A 24,452-nucleotide genomic window follows, 5' to 3' on the forward strand; every position below is an offset into this window, starting at 1 on the left:
TTTCCCTCAGGTTCCCGCCCGCCCCGTGGGAAGCGATTCCCGTGAAAGGGGGCAAAACTGGGAAAGTGTGTGTGGGGAAAGCAGCTGTTACATACCCTCAACGCGCAGGCGAGCAGCCCTGAATGGAGGGGAAACTCCCCCCGGGGCGGATTGGCTTCGCGGTGCCGATCGTCACGGCCGCACCGCCCACGGGGGGAGGGGGGCGGGAGGAAGGGGGTGTGAGGGAAAGGCCTCACAGCGGAGGGCGGGAGGGAGCCGGTGCCCCCGCGGCGGTGGCCAGCGTTCCCGTCCGCTAAAACACGAGATGGAGATGGGGGTTAATGCCTTCAATTATCGTTTTTATCTCCCTTTGGAAAGTTGTGGAGGGAGTTACTGGGTTCCCCAGACGGAGGCTGGAAGAGCCAGGCCTGGCCGCCCGTTAGTGCTCATCTGGGCATCTAGAGTGTGCTCGGGAAAGGGTGAAATGCAAACACACATGTTCCAGACTTCTATTGAAATGTGCGTTTCAAGCACCTTCACTCAAACAAGATCTAAATCTCCTAAATTTTTTTTCTTTCCAGGTATTCTTCCCTTTCTCAGACTGGGAGAGTGTTACAGGAGCAGGCAGTGGGGTGGTGCCAGGACAAGCAGGCACAGCAGAGGAGAGTCTCTGTAGCTGGAAGCTGCAGCTCGGTTTAACTCCTGGAAGGGCTCTCGACTGGGGGATTTGAGCCTGCACGGGCTGCAGTGCCACTGGAGATCGAGCCTGAGCCTTGGAAACCAGACGCGAGGAAGCAGAAGGGCTGGGAATGAAGCATTCTGGAGCTAGGCTCTTTCCAAACTCCCAGGGTGCAAAATTACAAGCACTAAAGTAATCGTCATTAGCGAGGCACTGTGCATGCAGCCAAGAAAGCCAAATGAGACAGGTGGGCACAGCAATGGCAGCGCCGCTTTAGGATTGCCCTGCAATGCCTTTAAATCCCCGTTTCCAAATTCCAGCGGAACTTTGGATTTCATTCTTGGAATTGCCTGTGGTGTTACTTTTGCCCGTGGTGGCTGATCCCCATCTCTGGGCCACTCCAAGGAAGCGGAGATGCTGCAGGCATCAGGCTGCTTGTACTCAGCAGCCCGTTTTTCCCACTGCTCTCCAAAAAGTTTTTCTTTCCAGTAACTTTGGCTGTCTGCGTGAAGTGACTATTCCCAGAGAAATCCATATTTCTGCTGCTGAGCAGGACCTGCTGGCACAGAAGGAATGGATGCAACAAAACCTCATGTTGTGCAAGAGGACTGAAAATGCTGGCTTTGAGAAGAAACACAGCCCTGGAAATAGTAAGGGAGGGTGAGTGTTTGGGTTGTTTTTCCATGGAAAAGGTTTACAACCTTTTCCTCCGCCTCCAGCACAGATGGGATATTCATCCCTCCTTGAAGGGAGCAGCGTATCCGAGCTGTTCCCATTCAGAGCCAGCGCTGGTAATCTCCATCCCTGTCCCCTGGTTATTCCTACCAGACACCCAGGACATGAGTCTTCTTGGAAAACTTTTGGTTCTCTGTGCCCACATCATGTGGAATTGAGCTAGAAGGCACAACCACCTTTACCATGCACACAGAGCTTTGTTGGGATTTCCCAGCTCGTGGAAGAGAGACGTGGGCTGGGCACATTCATGGGGCCACATGGGACACTTGGCATCCCCTGCAGCTTTCAGATCTGGACCCAACACTCTGCCAAAAGCCCCGCTGAGCCACAGAGAGCTGCTGCTGACAGCACAAGATTAACAATAAACTGCAAACACTCCCTTCCTGCACGTGTGCTGAGAAGAAAGCTCAGCTGGGTGAAAAAGTTCGGCAGCGAGAAGGGAGGGCCCTGGGAGCCTCCCTTCAGAGGATGAGGGCTCCCTCAGAGGAGCCACCCCGCAATGGGTGCCTGGAGGGAAACTCAAGGGCAGCCTGAGCAGCAGATCACACTGCCTGGGCTGCTCCAGGAGACAGCTGGGTGGAAAATGGTACCTGGAAGGACAGGACACTGCAGCTGAACCAGAACCACTCTGCAGGCAGGATGTACACAGCTCCAGGGATGCTCTCAACACCCACCTCTCCTGCACTCCTGGGCAATGGGACATGCAGCCCTTCCAGATGGATTCCCTGCTGCTTCTGGTTCTTTTCCAGCCTTCCAGTGCTTGTGTCTGACCTCGGTTTGGCACAGCCAAGCCAGTCCACGCCCAGAGCACAAGGGAGAGCTTCTCCCCATGCTAGTCCTAGAAAGACACTGGCATCCCTGACTCTTTTAGGCTCCAGCTGAGCAAACACAGGTGCTACTCTTCACACCCACCAGCTGCCCTGCTCTGGGGCATGAGCTTTCTCGCTGGCTCTAGGGCTTCATTTGCACAAGCTGCCTTTTTTCTTCCCTCATCCCAAAGCCTCAGGCTGTGGCTGGTGCTCTGGGACTGGCATCACTTGCACCTGAAGGCACTGGGGCTGCCTGACAGCCCAGGAGTTCCGCTTAATTTTTGTGCCCTACATGCCTGCTCAGAGGGGATCCAGAAGCACAGAGGCAATGCCTGCACCCCCAAATCATGCAGCAAAAGGCAGCAGCAGGCAGATACCATGGCCAGACAGGAGATTGATGTCCTGGGGCTTGTCAAGGCCCTGAGAAAAGAGGCAGAAACTCAGAGCATGGTGGCTTGTGTCCTCCCTGGCTACGCCAGCCTATAGTGCTGCCTTCCCTCCTGACACTATCCTGCCTGCCCAGGAAAGCTTCTTGCAGCCTGGTTATCTGTCTCAGCCTCACCCAGGCCAGAAGAAGCCCTAAACACAGCCCTGTGCTCCTCAAAGTCCATGTGTAGCCAGGGATGGGGCCAACTTGTTTTCAGAGATCACAGCCTGTACAAAGCCCTAAATTCCCTCCTTCTTCTGTTCTACCCAATGCCCCCACGACAGCAAAGAGGACTGGTCACTGGTGGTATATTTATATATCGATACAAATAAAACCAAAACAACTCCCAAAAAAGTAACGACAACAAAAAGGTTTCTCTGAGAGCAAAATAGGAACATTTACAAATACTTCTGGCTCTGGCTTGGATCAAGTTAATGTTAAATACAAAAAAAAAAAAAAAAAACAACACAAAAAAACCCCAAAAGAAAACAAAACAAAAACTCCCAAACCCATGCCCCCCTCCCCCAAGATTATAAAAAAATAAGAATATACACATTCAAAGAGCTTATTACAGTATAAAGTTGGGGAGGCCCAGGCAGTGGTGGGGGCTGGGGCCGGGGCAGAGGCTCGTTGCCTCTCCAGGGTTTGGAGCTTATTCTTGCTCAGCGCTTTCCCAGCCCATGACTCAACTCAGGGCTGGGCCTGCGGGTTCCCAGTGGCAGCTTGGGAAAGCCGGGCAACCTGGAGAGCCGGTCGGTCCCCATGTCCCCATCACCTCGTACCTAGTGACTCCCACAGCGGCACCCAAGGGGCAGGGGATGCCTGTGAGCTCAGCACCCCCCGGACAACACAATCCTCCAGATCCTCCCATGAGCAGAGCTGCTATCTCCATGGGGAAGATGAGACAAAGAAACAGGGAGGACACCATCAAGTATCCTTGTGCCTCCAGTGGGACGGGCACAGGAGGGGATACCGGGTCCCAGTGCTGCCCATGAGGGGAAATAAGGGGAAGGGGGAAGACAAGACAGAGCCAGGACCAAACTCACCGCTCCAGAGATCACAGCAGTGAGGTGGCAGGACAGCAGGGACCCTTGGGAGCTGCTAAAGGGGAGGTTGTATATATGTATCTATATAATAGCTGGGGGGTCACAGCGGGGGTATATTATATACACACATACATACAGACACACAGATGGAGCGTCAGGTGAGACCGAAGCATGTGCCTCCTCCTCAGCCCCAGGACTGGGAATATATTCCCTAGGACTTCGGAAAGCCCCTCTCTAGGTACATCTTAGGTGGTCCCAACAACAAAAAACAAACAAAAAACAAACAAACCCCCCCCCCCCCCCCAAAAACCCCAACAACTTGAAGAGAAGACAAACCACCTCCCCAACCAACCAAACCCAACCGAAACACGACGGGGAGGAGTGAGAGCCCCTTCCCGTGCCAGTGAGTGGCAGCCACCGTTTGGGTTGAATAAGGCACAGTTCCATAGCAGTGCTGACAGCTGAGGTGCTCCGGCACCGCCGCTCCCATGGCTCTGCTGAGTCCTGGCGGGCACCGAGGCGGCTCAGGCAGCCCCCGAGGATGGGCAGGGGGGTCTGCAGGGAGGCAGCAGGTCTCAGTGCCCTGGCGAGCTCTTCTCCTGGGTGGCCCGGCTGTGGTTGGTGAGCAGCAGGCCCTCACGCTGGGCGTGCTCGAGGATGGCAGTGTAGCAGAAATAATACTGCTCGGGGGTCTGGATGCTGAAGGCGCGCTGGGTCCGCATGCGCAGCACCGTCTGGTAGATGTTCAGAGTGCCCACGTCCTGCAGCTGCGACAGGCAGATGTCCAGCGCACAGAAGGTACCTAGGGACAACGATGGGGATGGCATCAGACAGCAAATGGCACCATGGCACCATCGCTGCTCCTTGTGAGAGCTGGAGTGGTGGTGCTCAGCCCCCCACCAATCTCCCACAGGCATCTGGGGACTTTTCCCAGGTCTGATAGTTGTGGGAAGTCCTGAGGACATGTGTCTCAGGTCAACCAGCTTGCAAACACACAGTGGGTCCCCGGGATGGAAATGCCCCAGAGAAGCTGGGCTTGTCACCCCACCACCCCCAAACCTCCCCCCTGCCCATTACCTGTCCTGCCAATGCCAGCGCTGCAGTGCACCACGACTGGGGGTCCCCCAGGGTGACCCTTGAAGCGAGGTCCCAGGGCGCTGACAGCCACCCTCTGCTGCTGCTTCACGGCCCCCAAAAAGTCGATGAGAGTGGCGGCAGAAGAGGGGACGCCATAATCTGGCCAGCTCAGGTACTGGAAGTGGGACACCAGCCGCCGCTCCCTGGTCTGGGAAAAGCAGAGGGGTTAGACCCTCTTTCGTCCTCTGACCCCTGGTGCCCGCATGCCATTCCCCCACCAGGCAGCTGTGGCCACGCACCTCTGAGCTGTGGATCTCCAGGATGGTTTTCTTGTAATGGTTGAGGTTTTCTACACCCAGGTTGGTGATGGTGAGGGCCCCAAAGCACACCTGCAAATCCTTCTCCAGGGGCCAGTACTGGCCACACTTCCTCCTGCCTCCTTCCTCCAGCCTGGGAGCAGGACAAGGACAGGCAGGTAATGTCCTCCTTGCCCTGCCTGGGACATCTCCCATGCCACCCAGCCTTGGTCCTTTGGGGATCCCGCAGGGACCAGTCTGTCCTTGACCCAATGTTCCCCCTCTGTGGGGCTCTGGCTGGCACCACTGCTGCAGGATCACTGCACCAAGCCCAAAATGCTCATTTTGCACAGAAAAAGAGGGCTGTGTCCCTCCATGAGCGCTCACCGGGTTGTCATCACGATCACCAGGACGTTCTGCTCCCACACCATGCGCCAGAAGTCACCGTAGGTGTTTTCCAGAGGCCCTGTAGGGACAACCCAGACATCAGTCCAAAACCTCATGGATTTGGGCAACCCCCTTCCCAGCTGCATTCACCAGGCCCCCATCACCTCCACAGGGAACCTTAGCCCCCTCCTGTAGCGGCTGACCCCGGTGTGGATCCACGAACACCACCCGGAGTTGTCACTGCCTGCTGCCCCCAGCACCAAGTCCCTATGGCTCAGCGCTGATCCTGCCTCTCTGCTCATCCCTGGGCAGATGGGGAAAATCCAGAGCTGGGATAGGGGCAGGGAGAGGGCTGCTATCGTGGATGAAGATGGATTCCCTTGCTCTCTCCCAGGAAAAACTTCAGTCCACTAGCTGGAGACTGGGAAGGGAATAAATACACCCAGGGAGGAGTAAATACACCCTGAGAGAAGGGGGACCTGCTGGGCAGTGCCCTGCTCCCTATGCCAGTGGCTGACACTGGGCAGAGAGGCGGAACCCATGGGTGCATCAGGAGCAGAACAACCCCTTGTTGGCTCAGCCGTACCCTGAGTGCCAATGTAAGCGTTCCTCTGCTTGTAGCCATCCATGAAGCTCGCGTTGATGTAGTCAGTCAGCTGCAGGGAGAAAAGCACGGATGAGGTAAGGCCTCCAGAACCCCGTGTCTGGGACAGCTGCGCCAGCTTTGCACAGGACTGTGAGTTTCCATCCTGGGCTGGCTCACCTCCGGGCGGCTGTACGGCTTCGCCAGCTTGACACGGGTTTGGTCCAGGCAGGGCACGTCCCCGTACCGGTTCTTGTCCTGGTTGTAGGGTGCCCTGGGAGGCGGAGCAGAGGGAAGCAGGGATGTATTCCAGGCAAGGCAAAGGCAGCACTCCTCCCTCTGTGCAAGCCTCTGGGGCCCATAGCCTGGGCTCTGCTGCCATCACCTGGCCAAAGCCTCGGGAAGCAGAGCCCCGGCCAGGTCCCGCTCCCTGCGGTCCTCTGCAGCTCCTTTCTATCCCCAGAGGCTGCAGGACTCACAAAGGGGGCTCACGCCATCCCTAGGCCGGGGTTCTCTGTTGCTAACCCCAAGCACCACACGCTGAAGAGGCCGATGGACCACCATCCAGCAGCAGAAGCGTGGGGAGGGGGAGCACCCAGCTTTTTGGGGCGAGAGGGGCACCTGGCTCCCTCCCACTGACTCACAAAGAGCAGACGAAGGTGCCGGCCGGGCTCCTGCGCCGAATGTCTTCATACTCCTCGTAGATGCCACGTTTCTGCTTGTGGCTGACGTGATCCAGCAGCTCCTGGAGGGTGACGGACTTGGGCCCGGGGACATGGACGGAGCCATTATCTTTGGGGGCCGCCAGCGGCACCAGGATGAGCTCGTCCAGGGGGTCGGGGTGCCCGTTCTGCTGGGGCAGGAACCGGCAATTCCAGCTCAGGGGGTCCAGTTTGAGGGACCCTCCAAGGTACTCGGGGAGGCATTCCCGGGGAAGGTGTTCCTTCAGCTCTGACATCTTCACCATCTGCACCTGTGAGGGGAAGAGGAAAGGCAGGGGTGACTCCAAGAAGGCTGGAGAGGATTCAGTGGGGATGGGGACAGGGATGCCAAAGGTCTGGTGCTCAGCAGCTTCCAGCAGATGGGGCTGAACGGCACAAACTGCTTCCACCACCCTGTCCCAAAGGGAAAGCAGCCTCAGCCCTGCCCACCGAGGGTCCTGTGCCAGGAGAGTCCCGTGCCAGGAGGGTCCCCACTCACCCGCTCCCGCAGCTTCTCCTTCAGCAGCAGGCTGATGATGGAGTAGGGCACGCGGAACCACATGGGTGCTCCCACAATGAAAACCTTCTTGAGCCGAGCTGGGAAGGCACCCTGTGGGCATGAGGAGGGGGTCAGATCCACTCTGCTGTGGCAGGGGACATATCCCAGCAGAGGTGACAAGCAGCAAAGGGACCCCATGATGGCAATGCTCCATCTGAAGCGTGCCTTGCACGCTCACAGCTGTGCTTGTTTTTATGAGTCGATAACGAAACAAATTACTTCCTTGGAATTAGGTAGGCAGAGGGTTTGGCTCCGTGGGGGAGAGGTGAAGACGGGAACTGGGATTATGCAAAGAACACACCCAGGCCAGTATTTACTGTTACTGCTTTTTTTTCCGGAGAAGGGAGGAGGCACCAAATGCCAGCACGATTAAAAAATAATTTGCATCTGTTTTCCCAAAAGCACTGCCAGCAGCTGTGAGAGGAATCCAGCCTGGGGACAGCTGATCCCTCCCGCCCGCGCGACACCGCAGCCACAGCCGGGTCCAGCCTGGCAAGCTGCCAGCATCTTCCCGAGGTCCTGCGGGGCTGGAGCTGGTGCTCCTCGGCTGAGACGTGGTCAGTGTGGTCTGGGGTGAAAATTGATGCCAAAACCACAGAACTTTGGGTTCTTGGTGAGCAAGTGGCCCACACACTGTCCCCAGACACCAGTTAACCCCCAGGCACCACCTTGAGCAGATTGAGGATCTTCTTGCTGAGGTCCAGCTCGAAGTTGGTGTACTGTGACCCTGCCATGTCATAGATGAACACCAGCCCATTCCTTTGCGTCTCAAAGCTGAGAGGGAGAAAAGAACAATGTCAACCCCACAACATGCAGCCACTTGGCTCATGCATCAGCAGCTCTGCCCCACACTGACTCCCAAAAATCCCTTCCCATGCTTCCAGAAGGACTCACAGACCCAAACCTTGCTTCTGCACTTCCCAGCTGCTCCACCACCTCTTCCTACAACCCTCATTTAAGCCTGACTCGAGCCTTAAGCCTGCCTCAGCAGCATCACCCGTGATGGGTAAGGTCACAACCAGAAAGAACCCAGCAGGATAAATGGCAGGGGAATGTCCCGGGTTTATATTTTTGGCAGGGCTCACGTTACGTCTGGCTGATGGTGGGGCTGCCTCCTCCCCAGCCAAAGCCTGCAGGAATCTGGGGCTTTGCTAAACTGAACCCAGGGCGTGGACAGGGCAAAGCTGCAAAATGCCTGGTTCAGGGCTTGGGGGATTTTGTTCCCCTGCTGAACAACCCCAAGGAGGACAGGTTGAGATTCAAAGCAGGGAATTTCAAGCCATGGGGACCAGTGACCTCCCTGGGAGGGAAGGGGCTTCCTGGGAACCCTACAGTGTGAGACAGGGCACCTCTGCAGAGGCAGGCTCACCTCTCCACAGCTCGGTCCAGCAAGTAGAAGAGTGCCTGGAGCACCACATGCTGCACACTCTTGCTGGGGTGGTGCAGCTTGGCTGTGAACAGGGCGATGGAGGCTCCTGAGGGGTCCCGCACGCTCTGCCGAGGGAACAGGGTCAGGCTCCCGCAGCACCCATGCGGAGCAGAGCTGGGATAAGCCACCCAGCTGGGATAACTCAGGGGGGGAACACTCCACCTACCAGAATGGTGAACTTCCCGCTGAGCAGCTCTGAGCGCAGTGGCTCCTCATGCGGCTTCAGCTTCACAATTCCCTCCTTCAGCCGTGTCTCCTGCGGGCAGGGAGGGGAGTGACAGGGGGCACAGGCATGGCCCACCTCTGCTCCATGGGGCACCCAGCCATCCGAGGGCATCTCTCCTCCATGGGATCATTTTCCAGCACACCCCCCAGGTAACAGGTAGAGCAGCTTTGCAACACCAGATTGGAAAAGGCATGCATGGATCTGTATCCTTAATATATAGGGAAATGCTCTGTGGGCAGCACACACCAGCCAGGAGGGCACCCCATGAGCTGCTCCAGAGGAGGGGAAAGGATTGGGATCAACGAGATCTCCATGGCGACCCGCCTTGGCTGAAAAAGGATTTTCCAGCTGGATAAAACTTGTAAGGGAGAGAGAAAAAGAAAAAAGAGCAGGGGGAGGGTGGTCCTAGGGAGCAGGGATATCCCGCAGAGCAGGAAGCCCTTTGGCTGGGGGGTTCCAGCCCCCTCACTTACCCGGTAGGAGTGGAAGAGCTCAATGGCCCGCAGGACGTCGAACTTGCGGGCCATGAGGAACTTGACAGCCACATTCCAGGAGAGCGGGGACACATTGTACTGGCCTGTCCACTTGTTGATCTCCTCCAGGAACTGCTTGGTTGCCTGTGGGAGAGATCAGGGGTGTGTGGTGAGACAGGGTGAGAGGAAGAGGAGGAGAAGGAGGACTGCCCGAGGAACATCCCTGGTCATTGTTGAAGCTACAGTCCTCAACAGACAAGGCAGCCTCTCGGGGTGAAGCAGGAAGCTCCACTACAAAAGGGGTAAGGGCAGCGGCGATGGAGACGGCAGAAATGCCACATGGGGAAGGGAGCAAGGGGTGGGAAAAACGGAAGCTGGGGGACACCTATGGAAGGGAGAAGGGGAACAAAAGGAGAATTTTACAGGCAACAAACTACTATTCAGACACAGCATCCCCAGCACAGCCCCATCAGCTGGCAGCGGCCTCCGGGGGCTGCAGCTCCACCATGGAGCAGCGAACTTGGCTGTGGGAACACAGGCAATGAACATGGAGGCCTGATGCTTCGACCTGCTACAGCTCACGGATCAGCTCGCCCAGTAACACCAGTTTCACACATACATGGAAGACCAGGAGGGTCCCAGGACACAGCTTTGCCTTCTGCTGTGGATTGATCCCCTGTCCCACACAGGAACCCCAAGAGAGACGGGGCAGCGCAGCCCAGCCTTCCACCACATCCTGCTCAAAGGATGCAGGCAGGATGGAGGGAGACACCAGAATGCCTTGCTCCCCACCCAGGCACACGGCAAAATGAAACAGCTTCCATCCTCCCTAGAGTGGAGGATGGCAATGCTGTCCGAGGAGGAGGAGGGACAGGGAGTGCTGAAGGCTGGCTCTGGGAGCAGGGAGCACAGGCAGGCGGCGGTGTAGGATGTCAGGCAGCGGCACGAAGTTACTGGGAGCTATTCAGAGTTACTGGGAGCTACTGAGCCAGAAAAGCTTGTCGGTGTTAATGACTTCCGACAGGAGGAAGCGAAGGGCCGGGGTTTATCAGCGGTGTGAGGCTCGGCAGGGACATCGAGCCCCTCTCACGGGATGAGCCAAAGGAGCCCGGCTCATCCCAGGGGTCTCTCTCCCAGTGCACTGCAGCCAGGAGCTCTCTAACTTGGTCCCAGAGTCGCAGAAAGCAGCCAGACAAGCACCACAGGAAAATAAATGGAGCAATACAGGAACCGTCTTCAGCCTTAACACAGCACACATCCACACATATAGGAATATATCCTATCCATAAACATATCCTATCCAGTATATCCTGGGCACACCTCCACTATGCCAGGGCATACCCCGAGGTGCCCAAAATCCAGGGCTGCAGATGCAAACCCAAAATAACAGTGAAGATAATCCTTCCCCAGCACGTGCAGGATGGTCCACATACGGGAGTGAACACCAGGCACAACTCCCACTGCCCTCAAACAGTGACCAGAGCCGACACCACAGCCTGAGATGGCAACGATACCCTAAGATGGGAAGGGCGTTCCCAGATGATGGGAAGAGGAGCCTAAAGGGCACGATGGCAATGAGGAGAGGATGAAACCTGTGGCTCAGGTCTCCTTCTTCAACATCTAACCCGTCACACTTCACGCAATCCTATTTCCAGCATCCGTCACGAGGGATGACTGGCTTTTTGCAAGGGGAAGGCTCACAAGAACAAGCGCTGGCTTTGCAGGCAGCTCAGCCATGAATTCCAGCTTTCCCTGGGAATAAAACCAAATTCCAAACTTACCAGTGCCACCATTCAACAGCAGGGAGCCAGGTGTTACGGGGCTGAGCATCAATGCCAGCCATAGCTCTGCCCACTTCGTGCACTCCACCGGGTCTCACCATCATTATTCCTAGCCCCAATTCCACATGGATTTATACAGGTGTCAATCCCAGCAGAGCAGGGATTGCTCCACGTGCCGAAAACAAAGCCCGTGACCCAGAGCTGCAGCAAGAAGCCCTGTTTCGGCAGCACTGTGAGCGAAATTGTCCGTGGCCAGGCATTTGGAACAATGCTGGTCTTTGGAGTGCTGGCGTCATCCACGTCCCCGCTCTGCTGGAGCAGGGTGGTGACAAATCCACCGCTGTCGGAATCCGGGGGTTCTTCCAGCCCTCCTCCCCCAGGCAGCAAACCTACCCTCCTTCTTCAGTGTGGGGAAGTGGGGGATAAATCTGAGAAAATTGCAGCTGGGCTGAAAACCCTCAAGGAAAATTGGTTTGGCTCCTCGGGGATAGGCGAGGGAGGGAACTGCAGAGAGCCAGCAGAAGAGATGTCCCAAGGCTGGCCTAAGAGGAGAAGGGTGAATTTTCTCCTGGCTTGCTGTCGGTAACAGGGGAGAGTGGAGGAAATCTTGATGGTCCCGACAAGCATGAAGGGGTGGCAGGAAGGGCATGTTCCAGCCCAAACCACCACTTACCCACAAAAAGAAGGAAACTTCCATTATTTTGGCTTCCAAACCACCAAGAGCAGCACCAAAGGCAGCCTTCTCCACACCAGGCTGATGACCCAAACCTGGAGCCATTACTGCAAACATCTCTTCACCTTCTCCGTCCAATATTCCCACACAAACCAAACATCTCAGATCTCCCTCCTGGGACGCTGCTCCCACTGCAAACCAGCCTTCCCTGTCACTGCAGGCTCTCCAAAAACCCTCCTTCTGGAAGCTTTGCCTCCTCCATGACACAGGAAAAATGCAAATCTCAGGCACCTGTGGGGACAGAGGGCAAGAACACTCCCCATTCCTTGAGATTTTATCACCCTGGAGAGAGCAGTACTGCTCCCAGGAGGAAAAAAGCCCGGTAGCTCTGCACTTGCTGAGCAGCAGCACAGGCTGCAGGAGGGACTCTTCTATGGAGGTTTTGAGAACACGGCATCTCCGTCCCAACCCTCCCAAACCTTCCTGTAGAAACGAAGCATTTTTAAAGGAGAAAACCAACCAGCCAACCAACGGGAAAACCGACCATTTTGGAACGAAAACAGGACCTTTTGCCTTCGCACTGCCGTCCTCAGCGCCACCAAGGTGGCCAATGTGACAGCCCGAGGGGGCAGAGGGAGCCCGGCAGCTTGCCCAGTCCCGCTCCCAGGCTCCACATCCCCATCCAGAGGGAAGCCCAGCGGCCGCGAGTGGGCAAGCCTGGGGAAGAGGACAAAGGAGGGGACAGGCAGGGATTGCTCCGGCCACCCGAGGCGCCCCGGCCGGCTCCTGGGCCCCGTTCCCCGAGCCCAGCAACATCCTCCCGCGGTGACGCAAGGCCGGCGGAGGAAGCCGGGACGTCACGGGAGGCCTGGGGCGTGGGAAGCGCGTGCACACGCATCCCCACGCATCATCCCCACGCCAGCCTGCCCACGGCAGGGAGCCCTGCCAGCAGGGACACGCTGCTCTGGGGACGGGGGACCCACGCCCCAGCACCCGCGGCACGGGCCTTGCGAGGGCTCCTGGGGAGCGGGAAGGCTGGGGCGGGTTGCGTGGATGGGGGTTGTAGGGTGGGTGCTGCGTGGGTTGGGAGGCTGCGGGTTTGGCGGCTGCAAGGATGGGGGGCTGGGGGGGGGGGGGGGGGGGGGGGGGGCTTCCCATCGGGAGAACGGCCTCGCTGGGAAGAGACAGCCTTGCAACTGGGGGGTAGCTAAAAAACGATGGGAAAGGAGCGGTGGGGGGAAGGAACCCCAGGGGTCCTGCCCAGCCCGAACCGGGGAAGGGGAGCCCGGCGGGACCTACCTGCTCCTCCTCGGCGCTGAGCTCCGCGGCCATGCTGCGCGCCGGGCCGGGCCGGGCCGGGCCGGGCCGGGCCGAGCCGAGCCGAGCCGAGCCGGGCCGGTCTAGGCGGAGAGCGTCCCGGCGGAGCCCATCCCCGGCGCTGCGGGCACCGGCCCCTCCCGGCGGCGAGGGCGGCTCCGCCCCGGGGGCCCCGCCGAAAGTGCCGAGAAAATTAAAATGTAAAAAAAAAAAAATTACAAAAAATTAAATATCTATATATGTGTGTGCGCGTATGTCTGAGTCCCCCGGGAAGTTTGGCTCGGCCCGGGAGCGCCGCTCGGCTGGGCCGGGCCGAGCCGAGCTCCCGCCCCGCTCCGCTCTGCCCCGGCGGGGGCGGCGGCAGGAAGCGCCCGCAGCCCCCGGTCCCTCCTCCCGTCCCCTCCCCGCGGCTCGGCCGACCCCGCAGGGCGGGCGGGGGACAGGAAGCCCTCCCCGGCGGGGGGCGAGCGGGGGGCAGCAGCCGGGATGGGGCCGGAGGGGCCCGGTCCCCCCCTCCCCGCTCCGCGCCGGCTCCCCCAGCTCCGGTTCCGGCCGCGGCAGGCGGGAGCACCGCCGCTAAAATGGTGGCAGCATCCTCCTCCCTTTGCTGGTGCTGGATAAAATTCCCGGCAGCAGCATCCTCCCTTGCTGTTACTGGATAAAATTCCCGGCACAGCATTCTCCCTTGCCGGTATTCCAGCCTCGCAGCCTTCCCCCACGAGCAGGAGTCCAGGATTTCCAGGCGTCTCTTTCCACTCCCGCCTCTACGATCCCTAAGTTGCATTTCCCAGCCGAGCGCAGGTGTCAGCGCCTCGATGGAGAGTCCCGAAGCTCCTCCGGGAAGGAGCGGGGATCCCGGGAAGCACAGCAGCGGTCGCTCTAAAAAGCCAGGCCCTGGGACAAGGGGACATTTTGTTCAGCCGAGGAGCACTGCGCTGGCAGCGTGCCGGGAGCCGGAGCCTGTGCACCTAACTGGGAGAAAATGGAAGTAGGGCAAAGGGAAGGGGCTGAGCCCCGGCTAGATGAGGGCTCCAGGCTGGCTCTGTCCCCCGGCGCCCCAGGCCAAGTCTCCAGGTCGAGCTGCCCGCTCAGCTCTCCTGCCCCAGGCCAAATTTCAGCCCCCGGTGGGGTGACCCCTCCAGTGGAGCGGCTGCCTGTTCCAGCTGGCAGTGGGATCACACCCAGCAAACAGAACAGTCACGGCATCAAACTGCGCTGGCCCCTGCGACTTCCGTTTGACACCCTCTCTCCAAACACAGCCTTTCGTTCCCAACAGGAATTGTAACGCAAATATTTATTTCTCCAGTCCAGCTCGTGCTTTTAAAAGGGAAACTATGAGGCATCATCTGGAGCCGGCGGGAAGCTGCCGTCGCTTCCCTCTTGCTCTCCTCTATCAGAGCACACAGCCCCTCTTTGCCTGTATTTCCTGTCCTTCTCTCGGCTAGAGGACCTTGGAAGGCTGCTGGAGGGCAGTAACCTGAGCTGCAGCTTTCTCTGCCCTCAGGGATGCACAAATCTTCCATCCAGATGCCCACCTCCGGGTTTAATTGCCTGATGGAAGGAAAACTCTGCTGACAGGAGGCTGGATGCAGTCTCCTGCTCAGCGCTCTCCCTGCAGTTATTTGCCAACCAAGGAGGCTGAAGGTGGGAGCCTCTGAGGGATGGGGACGTTAAGGCAGTCCAGGTGCTCATCCTCTTTCCCTGGGCTAGCTGCTTCACATGTTAAAACAGTAAATTAAGCAGCTGTTTCAAAGAGACAGCTCCGAACACTGCGGGGCCAGGGTGCCACCTCCCTCCCGGGGAAGGGGAGTGGAGGGCAGCTCCCTCCCACAGCCAGGCCAGTTCCTGCTGCCCGCTGGTATCATCCATAGCGGCTGCACAGCCAGATGGTCGCACACAGCCCACACGCTTGGCACAGAAACCAGCCTTTTTCTGGGAAAAACAGGGGGTGCAAGGGCAGGATACAAGTGCACCCGCTATCTGCAGGTGGCCATCCCCACTCTCAGTATCTCCTCCAGGGGTATTTCCATAGAGAGCTGACAGGAGAGTCCCCAGTGCTGCCTTGAGCCTGATCTCCCTCCTCCTTTTCATCCCCCTCTGGAAACCAACCTGGGGACAGTGAGAACAATCATTTCATCCCCCTAAAACCAGGGAGGGGGAGCAGCCGGTGCTTAAAAAGTGGGATTGGGCTGGGATGAGAAAGGCAGGACAAGAGACTGAAGTACCTTGATGTGCAGAGAATTAAACCCACACAAGCGTTTCCTCTGCTCCAGTCAACACTGGAACCAATTTTTCAATCCCTATTTGGGAGGCACAGCACGCATCCACCCTTAGGTAGCAGGAAGACGCTCAAGAATTTGTCTTTCTGAGAAACCTTTTATTTGGCACGATCAATGGTAGCGTTTTTCAGAGTGAAACCATTCCTTCCTCCCCCCACTGAGAAAAGCCTTGAGGAGAGAGAGGCTTCTGCTGCGCTTGCGCCGCACAAAGCCCTGTTCCGAGGCAGGTCCTGCTGCAACGCAAGGAAATTTAGATTTTTCCAAAAACGTGTGGGTGTGGAAAGTCCAGCCTTTGGATTTACAGCAGCTCACTGCAAACTTTTTGTTAGTAACAACTTTCATCGAAAAGGCCTCAGAGAACAGCTGGATCAAAGGCTGAGAAGCCCCGATTTCCAGGGCTGGGAAGGTGGGGCTGCTGCAAGGGTCACAAGCAGCAGCTGCACCTCAGAGGTCCAAGCACTGTTCCTATGCTGGAGTTTTGCCAAGACTCTAACAGAAGCAGGGTCAGGAGCTGAACTGTATCCCTGCACTATGGGGACAGATCATTTCCCAGCACATGACTGCTATAGCCAAGAACCAGACAATCCTGTTAAGGCTTCACAGAAGTCCTGGCAAAAAGTCTGTAATAGCAACAAATACAAAAAATCCAGCAGCACTTAGGGCAAGATATTCTACTGTCATGCCCTTTAAACAAAGCCATCCTATCATTATTACTCTGCCCCCTCTCAGGAGCACGATGCACAGAGGGAAGCAGGGAGCCTTTTCCCTGCTCCCTGCCCAGCTGGCCTGTCCCAGCAGCTTAACTCTCCATCTGGCTCGCTGCTCCATCCCAGCCCTCCGGAGACTTTTCTGGCTGAGGGGTGGACAAGTGTTCCAGCTCATAGTGTCCGTTCCTCGTGGCCACCTCGCCGCTTGGGTGGCCCTTTTCTGCCGCCAGCTTTTTACTCCTCTTGCTCTCGATGATCTGCTGGAGCTGCCGCCCGGCGTAGTCCGGCTTGGCCGTGAGCACGGTGGTGGGCACAGTGAGCCCCAGGATTTCGGGGACCATGTAGGGCCGGAGCCAGCCCACCAGTGGGGTGCTGCCGGGGGTGTAGTGGGTTTGCTTGTGGTAGAAGAGCAGCCCGTCAACCTGTGGGCAGGAGAGAGAATGAATGAAAGGGCAGAGCTGAAGCTCCTGTAGGTGAATGACCAGGCACCAGACAACGGCTCTGCTCTCTGTTTGCAGGCCAAAACCACCAGCTGGATCATTTTTCCTCAAGCAGTGCAATAAATAGCGGAAGGGAAAGAAGAAACCTGCAGAGCTCCTGCCCTGAAAGATCAGCGACTCCCAGATGGCTTTAAATTGTCAAAGGCAAACAAGTCCAGCCCAGTGTCGGCACAGAACAGTGTCCTCTGGATGCTTTCATCCCATTCTGCAGAAAAGGCAGCGGGTTTCTGAATACGGCAGCCCACTTTACTGGATTAGGGTTATTTTAAATAATACATTTGGAAAGTAATTAGTCCGAGTGTGTGACGCCAAGGAGCCCCGATTCCTAACAGCTCTTTCAGCTGGCTTATGCCAAAAAAATTCTTAATGTTTCTCAGGAGAGAACTTCTCCCAGCAATCAATGACAGTTAAGGGCACTCAGGACTTTAAAGGTTTAAGCCCTAACTCTTGTGCTACTATTTCCACACTCCGCAGTGCTGCAGCTGGCTGACGTTTTCCCCACTTCCCCACTGTGCTCAGGGGTTCTCATCCCCCCCCCCTCTTCCCACGCCTCCCAGGGGTGTGCTCTGCGAGGTTGGATCCTGCTGTCAGGCTGACTAATGCTGGAGGTGGTGCTCCTCTTAGCTCAGCTTCACAAGCTCTTAAAAGGCCATTTGGCTACAAGGAAGAGTGGCTGAGTGGGCAGAAGAGAGGAGAACAAGAGCCCACCCCAGGATGAACTGCTCCCAGGCCCCTCCCTGATCCTACAGTCCCCAGGACAGACATCCTGGCTGAGCACAAAGCAGCATATATCCACTTCTGCTCCATGGATGCTAACCTCTGGCAGAGAGGGTAAAGCTTCTGGCACTATTCTGTCCATAATTTTCAGTCACTGCTAACATCTTGCAAAAGATCCCAGAAAAAGGGGGATTTCTGTGCTAGGAAAACATAAAACCAGAACAGTAAACATCATGATGAGCTTGTGCAACCCCTCTGGATATGTAAAGTTAAAAGCTTTTCCCTCACCCTGCCTCCTGGGAAGAACCAGATTCTGTAGCGCTCCGGTACATCCAGCCCATTCCTGTGGGTGTGTGGCACTTGATGAGCAACGGGGACTCTCCAGCACCCACAGGAATGTTTTGGTAAAGATCAGAGCCTGGAAAGGCCTTCCAGACCACTCCAAATATCTACCCCAAGCTAGAGAATTCAAAGGAGTTCAGCCGGGTGAAGTTAGGTCATGTTCTCCATTCCCTGATTGAAGTGACTCCTATATTCCTTCCCGTTTATTTAATTTGTTGGCTGGGTCCCTACCCTGACTCACCACAGTGACAGTGGCCACATCAGAGCAAGGACTGATGCTGTCCCTAAACGACTGAACCTGAGGAGAGACTGACCTGGCAGGATTTAACATTCCACAGCCACGCTTTCCAGATTTTAGGTGCTTAACAGTCCTCCCATTCCTTCCCATCGAGGTTTCTCAGAGGCTTTGGCTCCCCTGCCTTCGTGGAAAGCATGGTTTTACTCAGATCTGTGAGGACAGTAGCTCCCAAGATCCACTCCAAAACCCACCTGAAATTCAGAGCCAGTCAACTGATCCAAAGTCTACTGAACTCCAGGGAGTAAGATTCCACTGAATAGAGTGGATCAGGCCCTAGCTCTGAGGCTACAGATTAACTCTGAAGACCCAAATCTGAAAGCACTGACCCCCTCTGTGGCCACCACACACACACACACACACGAGATCCCTGTCAGGATCACCAGATGCTGGGTCCAGACCTAAAACCACCTGTTACCCTTCGTCCATAGTCAGGATGTATTTCACCTCCTGCAAAGTTTATTCTGTCCTGTGCCAGTGGTAGAAGGTGTTTTTGGGGATTTTTGGGCTCCCTCTTGTGACACACCACAGAGACCCACGGCTCCCTTCCTCCTGGAAAAAGCACCATGGTTCTTCCCGTGGTGTTTGGGCTGCCTTGAGCCAACTTGTATTTTGCTTCTTAGGGTCACACCCTGATATGGCAGAGGGCCTGGGGGCAAATCACAGCTGGAGTCTGTTCAGCTCCATCTCCTGCTCCAGAGTTTCACAACAGCCTCCTTTGTAACCCAGAAGTCTGCTGCTGTGACTGCAGAGGGCAAATACTCCTCAGCCTTTCCTCACGGGAGCAGATGCCTCGGGAAGGAATGAAGACTTTACTCGGGAAAGCCGGGAAAGCCAGGAATGACTGTTTCTATGGAGGCACTCGGAGCACTTATTATTGAGCAAGCCAGCTGTAAAAAAGCTGGGAAGCCTCTTCAATCCGTGTTCAGAGAGGGTCTGGCAAGACCAGCGGGTGGTTGGGACTTTCCAACTTGTTCTGATGACTGTCCCGGCTTTTACGAGCAGAAGGCAAAGTCTGCCCTCCCAGCCGAGTTAGTGCCCTTAACTTAAACCTACACCTATGTTAATGGCTAACTCGGGATGGGAGAGCACGAGAGACACCGTCACATCAACGTGGCTTTTGGCTTCGTGGGACAAGAAATTTCTGTGGAGGCTGCTCCTGACGTAGGGCTGAGACTGGGCGCTCCCAGGAACAGCTGCAGCCACTAGAGGAGCTTCTGGCTCACAGATGTTGTCACTGTCACTGGGTCGGAATGCCACTGCCTCCTCCATCCTCTTCCCTTGCAGTGACAAGCCAGCCAGGGCAGGCAAAAGCAGCCAGAGCTGATTCCATGAGGGCCTGCGACTCACTGCTCACAACCACATGGAACTGAGCTCGGTGGCACATGGATTTGCCTGTCCTGCCCTTCCCCAAAGGTCAGAACACAACAGCTGTGTCAGGGGAGGTTTAGAGTGGATATCAGGAAAAGGCTCTTCCCCCAGAGGGTGGCCAGGCACTGGAATAGGCTCCCCAGAGCAGTCATCATAACCCCAAGCTTGCCAGAGCTCAGGGAGCCTTTGGACAACACTCTCAGAATCCCAGGGTGGGATTCTTGGAGCTGTCCTGTGCAGGGCCAGGAGTTGGACTTTGATGCTACCAGCAGGTCCATCAGAATATTGTATGATTCTATGATTCTGCTTTTAAACCTGATGTAGCAAACGCAGGTGTCCTGTTCAGTCCTTTCTCTCACAGCCAACTGCCCCCAGCTCCAGTACACCTCAGGCACCCATCATGAACACCCAACCCCCTCAGAAACCATTAGGATCTTACCACCACCCTTCTCCTTCCTCCCCACAAAACAGCCAGGTGCCTTGTCAGAAGCACCGACACCAAGGAAACACACACAAGCCTACCCAGGGCAGTGGTCAGTACCAGTTTTGGCCCTGAAAAGGTCAGCTGTCCATCACACTGCTATGTGAGCCTGAGTTGTGCTGCTTCTGGAGGCAGCCTGAGTGTCCTCTCATCCCAAAAGGCTCTTTCAGACACCGCCAACTGCAGCAAGGGCAGCACAAACACAGGGAGTGCCATGGTTTAACTCTTGCTCGTTTGTGTGGTTGAATGAGGCTGTACCTGGTGACAAGGCAACAGGTCAACCATGGGCAGAAAGGCATCCATCCCACATGCAGGAAACAGCAACTTGGGAAGCTTCCTGCAGCCTCAGGAGAGCAAATTCCCAAGGAGAGGGGATTCACTGGATCTCTCCCAGCACTGGCAGAGGTGTGGCAGAGCTGTTGCTAAGGCTGGGGTCCACCCCTGTGTGTTCTCACCTCAAAGGGAAAGTCCGTAGCCAGCAGCTCACGCAGGCTGTCCAAGGAGCAGGGGAAGTTCTGCAGGCCCACAAATTTGTACTGAAAGAGTAAGAGAGGGTTAGAAGAGGCAACCGTCTGGTCTACAGGAGAACAGGCTGCTGAATCCAGCACAGGTTTGTAGGCAGCTAAGAAGGAAGGATTCCTCCAGTGCAGGATCTGGCATAAGAGGGAAAGGGTGAGGAACAGCTCCCGCATACTCCTGACACCTTTTTTCCCAAGCACCTAAGACTGCAGGAAGGACTTTTCAGGAGACCTGACCCAGAGATGCTCTTCTAACCAAAATAGAAAATTATGACCTCCGGGCAGGATGCAAAGCAGACAGACGTCTGCTCCAGGCTGCTGGCTCAGCCAAGCCAATCTTTCCACCCAGGAAATGAAAGCTGAAACAACCCCCCCTTCATTAGGTAGTTATCTTCTGGATATTCCTGTTGGAGTCAGGACAGGATGTTCTCTGAACACAGACACCCTCATTGCAGTCAGCCCCATTTATCACTGAGATGCTCAGCTCACAGGAGCTGCTCTGCTTGGCCATGTCTGAGCAGACAAATCTCTCATGTCTGTGCCCAAAAATCACATTCCAAGCTGCTGTGGGTTCTAGGTCTGACCCCCATGTGCAAGTCTTCAAAGGAAGAGTTTTTATCCTGGCTCAGCAGGAACTCTGGGTGGCAATCCAGCATTCATGCCGACAACTTCAATGATCAGTTTAAACAGAGGGAAGGCTTAAAGCTTTACAAACCCACAAGACTGCAAGAATAAACCCCATTGTAGTCAGGCTGCCAACCAACGCTGCTCCTGAAGAAACCACACTGGTTTTCCATTCCATTACAAGGGAAAGCTAAAAACAGCATGGAAGTTAGCTGATACCCTGCAGTGTGATCTCCCTTAGCACTTTGGATGGGGGAAAAAACCCCCACTGAACTCATTTACAATATGCAGTGGTTCTATTTACATCCTGACCACGGCATCCCATTTCATCAGATGTACACTTTGAAGCCTGATCTGTGAGGGGAAAGAAAAAAAAAGAAAAAAAGCTTCCGCTTGTGAAAGAAACTGCTGAAGCCTGCTGAACAGGAGTGCTTACCCCCCCAGCCTCCTCCTCAGTACAAAAGGACTTACCGGATTAATTCTGCTTTTCTCTCCCAGCCCTTCCTCCTCTTGGATTTTTGAGGAGAGCCAGAAGAATCTGAAGTCAGTCTGTGAAAGGAGGCAGAGTTAGTGAGCATTCACCACAAATCACCTGACAGCGTCTGCTGAGTGTCTTTGTTCTGCTGCACTCACTGGGAGATTTACAAACTCAACTTCACCTGCAGCACCAGCACCCCAAACCCTGCTGCTCCCCCCCAAAACACGTACACAGTTATCCAGCAGCCCTAAAGCTGTGAAGATGCTGGTGCTTAGGAGAAATATCCACCTTTTGCAGAGTGAGCTACATGCAGTGCTGGAGCAATGCAGCTCAGGGAACAACAGGGAAGGCAGGGACTCGGTACCTGGCAGTCATAAACAGGGTGTCCTCTCCAGCACATCACGTCCAGGATATAGTAGGTCTGCTTGGCCTCGTTGTAGATGCAGTCCAGGATGCTGTACACTGCACACACAAACACAGGGAGGTCCACACCTGCTCCAAACACTGCCCAACCCAGCTGGCAAATGCCAGGTTACAGCTCTCCAACATCAATCCTGCCCTGATGTGAGACTGCGGCGTGCAGAGGGATCCCCTTCTGCCAACAGAAACAGCAACCACAAAAAGCCTTGAGCTTGAGGAACCCCAAGAGGCTGCAAAGGGACCAGTCAGAGGCACAGCAAGCAAAGCCATGTTTCAGAAAATGGCATTTGCCAGACAATAAGCCTCTTTTTTCAGGGCAAAAAACATTAATTCCAAGAGGTATTAAGGAAGATGACACCATACAGAGGCCTCTGTTAGAGGACAGAGAGGATGTTGGGGTTTAAGAGTGTCAGTCAAACAGGCAGCTTATTAAAATACGTGGCAGGACAAGGGGCAATGGTTTTAAACTGGAAAAGGGCAATTTGAGATTATATGTTAGGAACTCTTTCCTGTGAGGGTGCTGAGGCCTGGCACAGGTTGCCCAGAGAAGCTGTGGCTGCCCCATCCCTGGAAGTGTCCAAGGCCAGGTTGGACAGGGTTTGGAGCAATCTGGTTTAGGGGAAGGTTCCCTAACAGTGGAACAAGATGAGCTTTAAAGGTCTCTTCCAACCCAAACCATTTGGGGATTCTATGTGCTTGCCTAGCATAAAGGCACTTGATATTGTTTCCATCTAGTTATCTCCAGAGATACAGAAACAGGCCTGAAGCTGACCACCCCCAGCACAAAAAAGGGGCATAGCTGTGGGACTTGGGGGAGCTGGAGGAACAGCACTGGGCCTGCAGCACACACACTCCCAGGGAGAAGCAGGCAGCTCCCCTCTCTCTATCCCAAATGCCTCCTCACACCTTTGTCACTGGTTGAGTTGTGCCGGTTTCCCCCCGGCAGCAGGGACGGGAACCTGTTGACACAGAAGCCACTCTTGGTGTAAGCTGCTGTTGTGCCCTGTGAGGAGAAAAGGAGAGAAAAAAACACAGTCAAGCCAGTTTTATGTTGGCTGGGAATGAGCACAGGTCCTTTAGAACTTACCCTGGAGGCCACGACGAGAGCCCTTTTCCCGACGGGACATACCACCACAAGCCACTCCTGCTCCAGATCTGAGGGGACATCCACCAGCCACTCTGACAGCATCAGCTATGGAGAGTCCAGGGAGAAGAACCAGTCAGTAACAGCTCTCCTGAAGTTATGGACAACAAACAGCTCAAGGATAAAGCAAGGAGGTTTTAACTTTGCTTTGACAGCTACACTGGGTGCTTTTGAGGCAGCTGGCACTGCTTGTCACCCCCAAAAGGGCTCCTTCCCTCCCTCTAATGAAGTCCAACCTGCCTAACACAGTCTTCCCCAAGTCTTTCTCTTGCTTCCCAGCTGCTGACTGAGCTTCACACCACAGCACAGGGCTCACAGCCCTTGATTGGGCACACCACACCTTGGCCCCCATTGCAGCACTTTATTTTTAAAAACATAGCAGGGCTTAGAGATCCCAAAATATTAGGAGTAAAGAACCTGGACAAGTCGACCTCTTCAGAAGTTGCCTAAGTGGCTGTGTGTTATCTAGGACCGATACACACCGAGGCTGATAAAAGCCAGCCAAGTTTGCCCTTCCTTCCTTTCCAAACACAAGGAAAGACAGAAATCTTTAGCTGAATGCTGCCTATCAGGGTACTCATGCTGCTAGCTGAGCTGAAATCTCCCGAAGTGGGGAACACGGGGATGCCAGGTTAATGGTTGGAATCAATGACCTTCGAGATCCTTTCCAAAGTAAGTGATTCCACAGCACACAGGCATCCCATCTCCACCTGTTTTCCATTCGAACTCAGCATGTTTTGGAGGTGAACTAAACACAGTTTCTCTGTGAGCACCAAGCCGGGCAGGACACACTCCTCTCAGCCCCCAAATGGCCATCACCGTGGCCTCAAACCACCCCACATCCCTGCCCCACACCTCGCCACGGGCACACAGATGGCTCCTCACCTGATTGGCGTAGCGCTTGGGCAGCTTTTTGCCAGCATCCACGTCCATCGCCTCTTCCTCCGCATCTTCCCCTTCTCTGTCCTCGTCCTCGCTCTCCACCCCTGCCCAGTCGTCCTCCGCCAGCCTCCTGGCATGGTTCACGTAGTCCAGCCGCCTCCTGCGGTCGAGGAAACAACCCGGTGGGGAAGCAGGTCACCCACGGCACCCCGCACACCCAGCCCGGGCCGCTCCCCACAGGCGGCCTAACGCGCCCCGCGCTCCCAGGCCGGCGGCGCCCGCCCGCTGCCGCGCTCACTCTCTCTGGATGCGGAGGAGGCGCTGCCGGCGCTCGGCCTGCCCGGGGCCGCCGCGGGGCTTGTAGGCGGCCAGACGGGGGTGCGGCGCGGCCGGGCTGCAGGGCCCCGCCAGCCCCACGCCCGCCGCCAGCGCCGCGCTCAGCTCCTCCATGGCAAGCCCGGGGCCCGACACCGCCTCCTCCGCATCCAGAGAGAGTGAGCGCGGCAGCGGGCGGGCG

At 56.1% G+C, this 24,452-nt stretch overlaps 3 protein-coding genes across 5 annotated transcripts in view; all 3 read right to left on the reverse strand.

Moving 5' to 3' along the window:
• LOC121672585 (paired amphipathic helix protein Sin3a-like) overlaps nucleotides 1–174 on the reverse strand; it is a 9,218-nt gene extending 9,044 nt beyond the window's left edge. Inside the window, exon 1 of the transcript XR_006018901.1 lies at nucleotides 96–174. The gene's annotated coding sequence lies outside the window, so the exon portion shown is untranslated. The remainder of the gene's footprint in view (nucleotides 1–95) is intronic.
• A 2,746-nt stretch (nucleotides 175–2,920) lies between these two features.
• On the reverse strand, nucleotides 2,921–13,521 carry LOC121672582 (tyrosine-protein phosphatase non-receptor type 9-like). Of its 3 annotated transcripts, none has more exons than XM_042045278.1 (13): nucleotides 13,160–13,521; nucleotides 9,407–9,550; nucleotides 8,874–8,963; nucleotides 8,648–8,772; nucleotides 7,947–8,052; nucleotides 7,219–7,329; nucleotides 6,663–6,991; nucleotides 6,199–6,292; nucleotides 6,022–6,091; nucleotides 5,436–5,514; nucleotides 5,052–5,202; nucleotides 4,753–4,960; nucleotides 2,921–4,477 (listed from the first exon to the last, which is right to left on the reverse strand). In XM_042045278.1, the coding sequence occupies exons 1-13, from the start codon at nucleotides 13,190–13,192 to the stop codon at nucleotides 4,251–4,253; spliced, it is 1,767 nt and encodes a 588-aa protein (XP_041901212.1). In that variant the 5' UTR covers nucleotides 13,193–13,521; the 3' UTR covers nucleotides 2,921–4,250. The 3 variants fall into 3 exon arrangements, with proteins under 3 accessions (XP_041901212.1, XP_041901211.1, XP_041901213.1); XM_042045277.1 differs by lacking the exon at nucleotides 13,160–13,521 and adding an exon at nucleotides 11,861–12,383; XM_042045279.1 differs by lacking the exon at nucleotides 13,160–13,521 and adding an exon at nucleotides 11,188–11,828.
• Nucleotides 13,522–15,533: 2,012 nt separating this feature from the next.
• LOC121672584 (snurportin-1-like) lies at nucleotides 15,534–24,398 on the reverse strand. The gene is made up of 8 exons (XM_042045281.1): nucleotides 24,234–24,398; nucleotides 23,939–24,095; nucleotides 22,997–23,101; nucleotides 22,816–22,912; nucleotides 21,854–21,951; nucleotides 21,483–21,560; nucleotides 20,325–20,405; nucleotides 15,534–16,585 (listed from the first exon to the last, which is right to left on the reverse strand). The coding sequence occupies exons 1-8, from the start codon at nucleotides 24,383–24,385 to the stop codon at nucleotides 16,256–16,258; spliced, it is 1,098 nt and encodes a 365-aa protein (XP_041901215.1). The 5' UTR covers nucleotides 24,386–24,398; the 3' UTR covers nucleotides 15,534–16,255.
• Between the last annotated feature and the right edge of the window lie 54 nt (nucleotides 24,399–24,452).

Source organism: Corvus kubaryi, unplaced genomic scaffold, assembly GCF_017639235.1.
Source record: "Corvus kubaryi isolate FWS band 111438036 unplaced genomic scaffold, C.kubaryi_AGA036_p1.0 62821, whole genome shotgun sequence".
NCBI classification, from domain to species: Eukaryota; Metazoa; Chordata; class Aves; order Passeriformes; family Corvidae; genus Corvus; species Corvus kubaryi.